Source organism: Macrobrachium nipponense, chromosome 44, assembly GCF_015104395.2.
Source record: "Macrobrachium nipponense isolate FS-2020 chromosome 44, ASM1510439v2, whole genome shotgun sequence".
In the NCBI taxonomy this organism is placed as follows: Eukaryota; Metazoa; Arthropoda; class Malacostraca; order Decapoda; family Palaemonidae; genus Macrobrachium; species Macrobrachium nipponense.
The window spans coordinates 51,455,277-51,467,776 of NC_087221.1; the positions used below are offsets into that span (position 1 = coordinate 51,455,277).

The 12,500-nt window shown below is 39.1% G+C and overlaps 1 protein-coding gene across 10 annotated transcripts in view; it reads left to right on the forward strand.

The window, feature by feature from the left end:
• LOC135204360 (serine/threonine-protein kinase OSR1-like) overlaps positions 1 to 12,500 on the forward strand; it is a 368,965-nt gene that overhangs the window by 233,088 nt on the left and 123,377 nt on the right. Inside the window, exon 1 of one of the 10 annotated variants that reach the window (XM_064234580.1) lies at positions 6,648 to 7,044. The exons of the other annotated variants lie outside the window; for them this stretch is intronic. Coding sequence (XP_064090650.1) covers positions 7,013 to 7,044 — 32 coding nt within the window. The 5' untranslated portion in view covers positions 6,648 to 7,012. Of the gene's footprint in view, positions 1 to 6,647; positions 7,045 to 12,500 lie in introns of those variants that run through there. 10 annotated transcript variants of the gene reach the window in all.

Here is a 12,500-nt window from a genome sequence, read left to right on the forward strand (position 1 = left end):
GAATTATCTCTAGTCATAACAGGTTCAAATACGAAAGTAACATCTAACCAAGTCTTTGAGGTTGTAAACGTCCGCTGGCACCCGGTGATACCCAATATGCAAAAAGCTAAGCAAGTCTTCAAGGGCTCCTATACTATACGCGCCAGTGAGCCCAGCAGCGGTATACACAAAAACGGGCAACAAAATCCACCTCCTGTAGCTCTTGAGACAAAATCTAATGAAGTCGTTTCTGTTCTGCTCGTTGAGAGAGGAGGAGGAGGAGGAGGAGGAGGAGGAGGAGGAGGAGGGGGGGTGGGGGGGATGTGGGGGGGTACCATATTGGCGAATGCGTGTCAAGGTTTCCATCCGGCGGAAATCCCGACGGGGATCGTGCCGGGATGCTGTCTTTGGACTAGCATAGGACTGTCACGGATTTCTCGTACTCGTACCCGTAGTGGGTGGCACTCGCTCGCCGCGACTGCTTCCTGGTATTGCAAGTGTACAAATTCTCCTGCTACCATTTTCAGGGTTGACCTAACCTCCTAACCTCCTCCTCCTCCTCCTCCTCCTCCTCCTCCCTTCTCACTTTTCTGTTTTCTGTTTTCTTTTTCTTTTTTTATTAGGTCCCAAAAGATTAAACTTTTTTTTTTGTAAATTCTTTTTGGAAATTTACTTTTCATGTTCTGAAATTTTAAAAGCGATTGTTGAATTATTTCATGCTTAAGAGGTGTCTCTGTGTGTGTGTGTGTTTGAGTTAAAGAGAGAGAGAGAGAGAGAGAGAGAGAGAGAGAGAGAGAGAGAGAGAGAGAGAGAGAGAGAGAGAGAATTTTCATCCATCTTGAGAGAGAGATTTATTAGTTTTTTTTAAAAGCTTAGTTTGTCCTTCATACCTATTTTTTCTTTCTTGATATATGCTCTGGGAGAAGACTGAATCTTTGTGCCTCCGCTGTCATGATCTTACCTTGATTTAGAAATCATTATGACAAAGCAGGCAATTGTTCTTCATGTTCTCTTGTTTTGGAAAATACAAATATTTACTCGATATATTAATGAGCTCCTATCTTCTTTCTATCTGAAACTTTCACTCGGCGTCATGAGGGCTGTGAAAAAGTAGGCAATAAGGCAGCCAGATATTGTGCACAGCTTAATCAGACGTCGTTATACAAACTCAAGTGGCGTCCCATAGTTTGTAAATTGAATGAACGATTGCCATAACTGATATTAGAATATTTTTTTCAATATTGTACTAAATCGTTCGGGAAAATATTGAATCTTGCTAACATTATGCTAAGTTATTCAGGACAATATTTAATTACCTGACACGTCTCATCGAATTCTTCTCCTTTCTCTAAAGGACACAGAAAGCAAATTTTGATTTTTTCTCCTTTCTCTAAATGACACAGAAAGCAAATTTTGATTTTCAAGTATTTTTGAAATTAGATGATGAGCCGCTCGTGTGCTACCTCATGAAGAAAATTGGTTGACAAACGTAGATAGACTCGTGTGCTTGAACAGTAATAGGGACTGAGAGATTCAGAGGGTATCTGTTTAATCTCCAAACTTCTTTCGTCGTCGTTGTGATTACTGGGGGAAGATTTTGTCCTTCCTGTTTAGTCCTTCTGGTTGTGTGACCCAGTTTACGTGTTTGTGCTTCGTTTGTTTCAACCTCGTTTTCCTGGAAAAGTGACACCCGAACACTTCACCTTCAGATAAGCCTGACTCTCTCTCTCTCTCTCTCTCTCTCTCTCTCTCTCTCTCTCTCTCTCTCTCTATGCTCAAAATTTTCTCTGTTATCTCTTTCTCTCTCTCTCAAATCTCTCTCTCTTTCTTTCTCTCTCTATCTCTCTCTCTCTCTCGTCTCTCTCTCTCTCTTTCAAATTTTCTTGGTGTTTTCTCAAATCTCTCTTTAGTGCTTTCAAATCATCTCTTGGTGTTATTCCATATTTGCTCTAATTTATTAATTGAGCTCTCTCTCTCTCTCTCTCTCTCTCTCTCTCTCTCTCTCTCTCTCTCTCTCTCTCTTTCTTTTAGGCTTTAAATTCATCTCTTGGTGTTATTCCATATTTGCTCTAATTCCTTAATTGAGCAGCATTGTCGTGATCATCTCTAGCAGTGGCAATTATCCCAAAGCGTTCTTGTTTGAGGCTGCCATTTATCTTATTCCAGTGGACAAAATAACCTTTTATTATTAATATTCTTGATTTCGGTCTTTTTTTCAGTCTTCCTCTTCTTCTTCTTTTTTTTTCTTTTTTTTTTTAGACATTACCATCGTCATTATTGCTGGTTTTAGCTGTGGTATTGTTTTCTGGTTTTAACTTTGCTCTTGGCGTCTTGAGAAAAAAAAAAAAGACTGCGGTTTCTGTTCACATTCCATGGACGTAAATGCCCACGTTGCCTTCTTCTTATCACGTGAAATCTTTCATTAAAAAGTAGCTTACGTAAAGGATTAAACAGGGGAAATTCCCTTCATAATAGTAAAAGATGTTATAGGAGTCGGATTTGCAAAAGTAAAGGAACAAAAATGAGCCCGGGAACGCGTAGAGGGCAAAGCATAGAAATCAGTTTGTGACGTAACCTGTCTCCCCTAAGGGCACCACTTATCGAAGGGAGGGAGGTTTTTTTTTTTTTTCATACTCTGGTCTGCCTCCTGTTTGCCAGTTTGGTTATTGTTGCTGGTGTTCTTTTTCATTGTCTCCAGCGTATCTGTCTCCCGTATTCTTTGTAAGGGTTAGTATCATCAATTAAAGGCGTGTTTCCATTGGCATTCACCATCACCTTCATCCTGTTTTTCGTTCGGCGTTGACCGCCAGTACGTGTAAAGATGAAACCTTTACAACGGCTCGAAGTACTCGGCTCTGACAGAGACGCCATCTATCGGCAACTTTCCGACTCACTTGAGGTGACGTACTTTGGCAGCGCTGTTGAATGTGTGTATCCCGACCTCTGGCAGGGCAGGTTTGACGTGCCCTGCAAGTTGCAGCACTGGGCAACTTTGGTTTCTGGACTGAGGTGCGCGGACGAAACCCTACTGAAGAATGTAATCCCGAATGTGCGCCTTCAGGTCCTGTTTTGTTGAGCCGAGCTGTTCTGGAACGCAGTTATTTACCTGTGTTTTGGTTTTTGAGAATCGCTTTTAGTTATTTGTTTTCTGGCAAGGATATTGTGGTCATTTATTATATGATGTTTTTGTTATAAGGGTGTTTAAGAGTTGCTTCTCATTTACGCGTTTAGGACGTCAAGTCTTATGTTAAGGTGTTTGTTCAAAAACGTCTGCTCGTCTGCAGTGAACTGCGATGTATTTATTGACCCGAGTTCAGTACAAGTTTTCAGTCGATAATTATCCTGGATAAGTCTTGCTTTAAAAGATAAATATCTGACTTTCCTATTCTCTCTACCGCTTAAACTCTTAATGCGATCACACACACAAACGCACACACACATATTTACATATATATATATTAATTACTCTGCGTGTCAACCACTTAGAAGTGTGGCTGTAGTAGGTGTTAAATCATCCAGTTACCTATAGATCTTTTTTCCTTCTTTTATGCCGAGACTGGAAGCTTCCACTATGATTCCACTGTGACTTCATTGCTACACAATACATACTGTAGTATTGAAAGGGTTAGCTGAATCAGCTGCATAATTTTCAATACTTAAATTTAAGTGGTAGATGAATCAGCTGCATCACTTGTTTGTAATACTTCACACTTACAAGAGGGTCCCCTACCTACGTAATGCATAATGCTCATCATTTTCTATACGTTTTGGAACGCATACCGCTTTCTGCTGACCTAACCAGACCTTACCTTCCTAACCTAACCAAGGGCGCCGTACCCTAACCTGGCCCCGGGGGGGAGGGGGTTGTGCTTCGTCCCCATGGAGACGCCCCCCCCCCCCTTACTAACACTGAATATCCCTCTCTACTTAGTTTACATACTACACTAAACTCAGATAATGGAGTTTCGTGTTGATGATCACTTCAAACGGTGCCCTTTGATGTACAAATGAAACATGTGAGAGTCTGGTCCCAGCTCGTGAGCGAAATGTACGCACCTACGGAAGAAGAGCTCTTTTCACCGCCGGAAATGGCCGGTAGAGAGATGAGGTACTGAAGGTCACTAAGAATCGTGATGACGGTAATTGACTTTAGAGGATACGCTCTTGACGCATTCCTTTTCATTCATCGTCCCCCCACAATTTCGCGGAAACCAGTGAATTAGGAATTGAAGTTGAATAAGTCTCTCTCTCTCTCTCTCTCTCTCTCTCTCAGTTGTATTTCCTAGGCGTCGACTAAACGTTCATAATGGCTCTCCAGTTGCGTGTCACAAATATTTATTGATGTCCATAACTGCTGTAGTTGAATTTATTCACAGATTTCTAATTGTGGAGTGCATTCTCCTTAGAGTTTTCCAGTCTGCCGTGTTATTTTTGTTGTTCTCATGTAATTACTCATATAGTATACTTGATGTGTGTGTATGTATGTATGTATAATATGTATGTATATATATATATATATATATATATATATATATATATATATTTATTCAGTCATTTTAAAGTATGACCATATCTAGGTCAATTAACAGTCAGTAAACTTATTTTAAGCCAAAGATAAGCACTTCATCGAGGGCGTTTAATCTATCAGATGAACGTGCGTTAACCCCGTGTTTTATTACGAGACAGTATTTTTTTTTTGTCTTCTTTTTTTTTAAGGATTTTTCTTGTGAGGTAATCTCAATAATACCGTGATAAGGGATTCTTATCTTTATCATCCTTTGGCTTCTGATAAGTCATCGGCCTTGTTCAAAGGACGCTAATAGAAGAATATGTATAATAACCCATGCATTTAATTTTGTTTCTGGCATTGTGATTTCGCATATTTCGTGGGGGGGGGTGGGGGGGGGTTTTGCTGTATTTTTTGCATGCAGTTATCCACGAATCCATTAGTTTGTTCCTCTTGCGAAAGCGGGACTTAATATGCGAGGCATCCTGTGCTATTTTCGTTCCATTTCTCAGAAACACAGTTTATTTTTGCTGCGCGTAATGATCCCTGAAAATGATGGCCAGTGCATGCAGAATGCAGTGGAACAAGCAAGTACGTGCATCTCACACGCATATGTATGTATACGTGGATTCACTGAAATAGACTATATATATATATATATATATATATATATATCTTATATATATATATATATATATATATACATACAGCTAACATACCAAACATTGCTTGCCCAATACTTTTGCGCATGTTTACGCTCCCAAGCAATTCGCCAAGTGACCCCGAGTGGCGTTGTCGGTTCTTGTGCGAAAATGTAAATCGCCGACGCCGAGTATGGCGTTCTGGGTGTTGTTTGTTTGAACTTCCCTGAATACCAAATCTCTTCTTCTTCTTCTTCTTCTTCTTCTTCTTCTTCTTCTTCGTTCGCCGGATTGATCCGGAAAACGTATTCTTGGAATCACAAGGTTTAGCACCTTTCTAGCATCGACAATGGTTCACTTTAAAAAACGTTTCATGTACTAGGAGGGATTTGCGAATGAAGACGTTTGACGTTATAAAACGAAAACGGTATAGAAAGTGGGTCGTTATCAGCTGACTAGTGAGAAAATAGTTAAGGAAAGGTAAAATAGGTGACCTGATTCATTAACTAGTGTTGAGAAATGCTAGTGTCATTTTTAAGTTCAAGAGATGATTAAACTGTATTAGCTTGAGTTGAATTTCGTGAGTAACGACACATTGTTGGAAACCCCTACAGAGGTTTTTATGGAGATTTCACTATCCCCTTTTGGCAGAGGGTATAGAGAAATTGGTGTCGATGGCAGACAGGTGGCAGTGCCTGTAATAAAATCTATTTTTGGTCTCATGCAGGCTGAAAGATAAAGGAGAGAGAGAGAGAGAGAGAGAGAGAGAGAGAGAGAGAGAGAGAGAGAGAATCTTTAATATAATAAAAGATTTTGTGGTAACTATGAGTGATTTTTATTAGAGGAGAATGTTCAGCATATACGCATTTGTCGTGCAGATGTGGATGATATATATTTACACGTGCAGAATAAGATAAAGTTGTCATATTAGTGCTCTGTATATTGTAATAATTATATACAGCATATTTTAGCCCGTCAACAAACCATGAGCGTATAATAGCATTGCGTCATCCTTGGGTTTTTTGCGGAGAAAGTCAGCGCGAACTCACGAATTACGCAAAGCACTTCAGGAAACGACTTGCCTCTGTTTATTGTCATTTTTTGTTTCTTTTATGTAATCGAATCAGGCCAGATATTTCCATTCATTCGTGTCAACACTGTTGTTAATTTTGATTGAAAACTCGTGAACTCCTGCAGTTTCATGGAATAGGTCAATGACGTCCTCCACCTCATGCTTTGTTTATGAACAAACTTCTAATACTGTTTTTTTGTGTGTCCCATTAATTCATAATCACCTCCCAAGAACGTCAGTCCTACTTTGAAATCGCCATCCTTCGATAGGATGTTGTGCCGTTATAGGATATCCGGTCTGAAGTCGAGCAGTGTGTGTATTTTTTTTCGCTGAATTACAACACACATAATTTGAAAATAAATAGCTTAGTGTTAGCTTGGCCACGGCCCCGAACGTTGTGAACAGCCGAGAGAGCTGTCACTGGTTCTGTTCAATATTTATTCCAAGAGTCTTTATTTGTGTTTACTCTAGATGATTGTGATGTTAGTCGCTTTAATCCCCTTGGAATATCCATCCTTCTTCGTCCAAATATTTAAGTCGAATAACTATGCCAAGAAATGTGTCGTTTGTTGTAGGAGTTGAAACTGCAACGATTTGCCATTTATTATTTCCAGAAGTTGAGTTAGTTCGTTGTTTTATCATGGGGGGAAAATTACCCGGAATTATATTGAAGGCCGGGAATTGTGAATAATGAGAAAATGAATTCCTAACATCCATCCGTGCTCCCGAATCTTTCGTTAGAAAAAAACAGTGGATTTAGTGATATATTTTTTTATAAAGCGTTTTTGATCCCCGCGAAGATTATTTACAACAATGGATGCTATCAAAAGAGAACTTGAAAAAAGGTAAGTTTCTTTATGTATTTTAGCTAATTATTTACTTGTTTATATTCAATTGTATTCCACGTAGGAAAATGAAAATGGTTCATCTCAGAAAATCCCCAACAGTTTCGTCCTCCAGTGGATCTCTTCTTGGAGCGTTTATTAATAAACGTTTTATTAATAAACGCTCCAAGAAGAGGTCCTTTGGAGGACGAAACTGTTGGCCAGCATTTTCTGAGATAAACCATTTTCATTTTTCCTATGTGGAATACGATTGAATGCCATATTTTCGTGCCTAAGAAGATTACCAGTACTCTATATATAATACTATAGTATATATATATATATATATAATTTTTAATATATTGTATGTAATATATAATATTATATTATATATAATATATTAGTTATTATAATATATTTATTTATATATTATAGTAGTATATATATATATTATAATATAATATATATTATTATTTATATATATATATGTATATTTTTTATTTATATTATTGCATTCAAAATCGTAAATTGCTAAGTTTCCACGCCTCAAATAAGTATATCTTGAACAGCCACAGACCGCGAAGACCACTACGCCTTCTATAAAGGCTGCTACGCGGAAGAAAACTTCCCAGAGAAAAGTCCTAAATCTCTTGACCTTACTGGAGGTCACGCTTCTCTCTCTCTCTCTCTCTCTCTCTCTCTCTTCTCTCTCTCTCTTCGACGTTCGTGGGCTTGCAACTGCCGCCCTCTGGAATTGGAAACTCGCGATTACTGGACGAAAAGTCAAATCTCATTTAACGCTTCGCATTTTGGCTCGCACGAAATCCTGGCGGACGTTTCGCCCACGGTCATTGTCTCATCATCTTGGTTTAGAGGACGTCGGTGTCGGTCTCGTACGTCATTGAAGAAAAGTTTTCAGAAATTCCTTTTTGATTTTCTTCCTTTCCGGGTTTGAAATCGAAAGCATTGTAACAGGATCCACAAATTTCTCTCCGTTGTGGATGTGGGCCAAGAGATATTATATTTAGGGTCACGTTGCTGGTGCGCATTTTTTTTTTTTATTGTAGCTTTTAATGTTGAAACTAGAGGTAAAGTCATGTTTTTTTATTGATCTGTTTACACGTCGGTGAGGCGCGAAGATAAAGGTCACTACGTGTCCTCATCAACAAGCTTGCAGTTGTTCTAGGTTAAGAGATGGCATTTTCTACAGAGAATATGTAGCGGTTGACGTCTCTCTCTCTCTCTCTCTCTCTCTCTCTCTCTCTCTCTCTCTCTCTCTCCTCACACACGACTGCACTGACAAATAAACTATATACACATCTCTCCATCTTCCTTCATATACATACATACATACATATGGTAGGATACATGTATTTGTATTCCACTAAAGGTGTGTCTGTATGTACATGAGAGAGAGAGAGAGAGAGAGAGAGAGAGCAACAAGTACAGGCAAGGGGGAGCAGCCATTGGAAACACTGGGCGTCCCTCAACTTCGCAAACTGGTTATAACTCGATTTCAACTAGACTGTTTATTACTATGCATTTTTCTTCTCTCGTGGCGTTTCAGAGTGATGACGATTAGTCAGTCAGTTGCATGACACTGACGCCAGCTTTGAATTGGCTCTCGGAATATCGTGTTGAGTAAAGTATGTATTCGATGATTTCTCTCTCTCTCTCTCTCTCTCTCTCTCTCGTTTAGGAGATTTTATCGTTATGTAACTGGTTATTCTCTCTCTCTCTCTCTCCTCTCTCTCTCTCTCTCTCTCTCTCTCTCCAATTAACACGCTAAGTTCATGAATATGTCGGATATCAGCAGTGGTTGTATTTCGTCTCTCTCTCTCTCTCTCTCTCTCTCTTCTCTCTCTCTCTCTTCTCTTTCTGTGTGTGTGTGTGTGTGTGTTTGAGGGTTGGGTTTCGACTAGGTAATGCCGCAAACCTGGAGGGGTGGAACCATAGCGCAGGTATATTCCCCGTGTGCGTGTGTGCGTACGTATGCATGTGTGGTTATACATACACACCTTTCGTAAGGATAACAGCATGGTGTGTTGGACTTTTCCCATACTATTATCTCTTCGTTTCTTGTGTTTGTTTCTTTACCGTTCGTATGAAGCCTTGTGATTGTAACCGGTAGTTTTCCATTATTATTTCTTTTAATATTTTAAGGTTTAAGTTAAGTTATATATATATATATATATATATATATATATATATATATATATATATATATATATATATATATATATATTTGTTTCTGTACCTTTCTTGTGAAGTCCTTAGATGTTACGAGTATTTTTGCAATTTTTATTTCTTTCTGTATACGTTTAATTTAATATAATTTTTTTGGCATAAGATTTCTTTTTTTCGCTCCAGCGTTCCTTAGACGAACTGGTTGCACTGAGCGCTTATTGACATTTGGCAAATTTAAGAAAATTATTCGAACACTTGCGCACATGTGGTCTCATGGTGAATCTCTCTCTCTCTCTCTCTCTCTCTCTCTCACTTTCCTTATCTACTAAAGAGTTTCTTCCTCATCTCTCTCTCTAAAATCTCTCATTCCTCATCTACTCAACAGAGACAAGTCTAATTGCCTCAGGTGCGGCTCCTCCTCCTCCTCCTCCTCCTCCTCCTCTTCAATTGTTCAATTGAACTGTGAACGTCTCGCGTTCACATTGTGGGAGGGGGCCGGGGGGGTTTTAGGTGGGGGGAATGGGTTAGGTGGAGGATGGTGGCGTTAGGCCCAAGGTTGTCATTGGGCAGAGTGGCATTTGATGCTCAGAAGTGTAGGGCATGGGAGTGCCCAGGGTACTGTGATGTGCTAAGTATTCGATCCGTTTGGGAAAAAAATGTCGATGATTCTAATATTTGCAACTCCAATTTTGGAACATGAGATCAGTCTTTTGTTATTTTATATTATTTATTAATTTATTTACATTCACAGAAATCGTTGTATTTTTGTGAATTTTTATTATATTTTGATTTATAATTTTCGGTTTGTTTTATTAACAAAAAAAAAATAATAATAATATTTGGAGTTCCACTTCATGTGGGCAGCGTTCACGATTACTAGTTTTTACGAAATCTTCACAAGAAAGTAATAACTAGTCATTAAGGGCTTTTTCTGTCTCCGCAAGATTTCTGCTTTGCGAAGTCTCGAATGGCAAATAATAGAGTCGACTCGATCAGTTATTATATCATAGACACCATGTTTTGTGGATTGCATGACGACGCTAAATGCATTCGACAGGAAACATATAGAATGATTTCCCTGCTATTTTCATTGCAAGAATGAACATCGCTTCATGATTTACGACTTTGCATCACCAGTATATACATTCAATATGTGCTTGTGTGTTTGTGTATGGGTGATGGAAATGGTTCCACAAGCATCTATATATCTCTTGATATGCCTGAGTATTGTGTATTAACGTTTTCAAGCGTATCTTTGGTTCTCGTAGAAGAACGGAGTATTTAATGATAATAATCAGCTCCTCCTCCTCCTCCTCCTCCTCCGTTGTGGTTGTTTCATATTCAAAGGAAAATCACTTAAAGATGTTTATAATGCATTGGTATATAATTGATGCCATGTTTATTTTAATATATTCGCAGACAGAAAAAACAGGAATGGCCAAGTGTGATGTGAACTTGGGTTGCAGGCAGAATTTATCTCTACAAAAAAAAAAAATGCATCATACGTTTTACGGAAAACATACATAGATTCTGCTAATATAATATACATTTACCTTCACCAAACCTCCGGATTTGTGGTTTTCTTAATTTTTTTTTTTCAAAAAAAACAAAAACAGAACATGATTAAACGTTGTGTTCAGTTGGAGTTGCACTCTCTCTCTCTCTCTCTCTCTCTCTCTCTCTCTCTCTCTCTCTCTCTCTCGTGATGTGACGTGACTCGTTAAAAATGCCAAATATTTTCTTTATCCTTAGTCACGCAAACGCCTAAATCTTCTGGGTACTAAAGTTAAGTGGCCAAATTTTTATTCTCTTCCTCGTACCCTCTTCAGCAACGCCTACTTCCACACTTAAGCTCAAGTACATCGGCTCTCTCTCTCTCTCTCTCTCTCTCTCTCTCTCTCTTCTCTCTCCTCTCTCTCTCTCAGGACCTGCGAATACACATGCGTACATTCTTCAGTCAAATCACTGTCGTTTACTGTAAGCGTTGTTGGAAATAGTTTGGCAAAGACCCGTATTTTCTCGATATTTTTGTAACATTTGCTCTATAATTCAGATTTTTGCCTTATAATCCTCAAACATTTTTTTTTTAGAAAGTAATATATTTTTTAATCAACCTTGTTGGTTTTTTTTTTTTTCAATCGTAAAGTATCAGTACATATCCAGTTTTAAAGTATCAGTACATATCGAGAGCTGTATGAGATTGGTCCATTGCATCGTCGCTTGTCAATATGATAAGAAATGGTCTCCTCCGTGTTGCCCTTCACTCCTCTTCAACCTCAATAACCAGAAGGAAGAGCCCAGTTAGATGGTGTTTGTGTGTGTGCTACACTTCGAAAGCAACTTGCTTGCATGTCACATGCTTCCACGTCTCTCTCTCTCTCTCTCTCTCTCTCTCTCTCTCTCTCTCTCTCTCTAGAGTACGTAGGTGTTTATATGTTTACACACATATATAAAGTATATTTATACATAGCATCACGTTTTATACTTCGTGATCAAGTTATTCATATATGTATGTATGTATGTATGTATGTATGTATGTATGTATGTATGTATACACCAAAGCCAATTCACCATCCACTTCTCTCTCTCTCTCTCTCTCTCTCTCTCTCTCTCTCTCTCTCTCTCTCTCTCATTAAACCCGTTTTCCTTAGTGTAGAACTTTCTGTCTCTCTAGTATCTTCTCGAAGCTTCCTTCTTCTTCCCTTCTCCCTTAACATTACATTTCTCTCCAGCCTACCCCCATAGAGGGGGGGCCCCTTGAAACAAGGTTACTGTAAGGGGGGGTGGGGGTGTGGGGGGGAGGGGGAGAAGGTGGGACTGTAGAGAAAGAACAACACAGACAGGCGGATTTGGAAAGGGCGGGGGGGGGGGATGGGGGGAGGGGGGTTGGAGGGAGGTTAGACTGAGGGAGGTGCCTTAACCTTTAAAAGCAAGGCTCAGTCCAACCGGGGAAGTTGTGGGCATTTTCCCTTTTATTTTTATTTATTTTTTTTTAAGATTTCGGCTGTGAACTCTTGCCTTGTCACTCTCGTGCGTAGAATCCATGCACATACTCATAAAGTGACCTGACCTTTTAAAATACTCATAAAGTGACCTGACCTTTTAAAATTATGTATAAAAAAAAAATAAGATTGCTGAAACCTGTAGCAGACATGTCATGTCTGGTGGCGTGAGTGACAGTTGATTTCAGTAAGGTTTAAGAAGCCTGTAGAGTGATAGGGATGATATCTGCTGCTTATAACGTTGTAAACCCAATATCAATTTGTCCCTTCGGGATGCTGTAGAGAAGT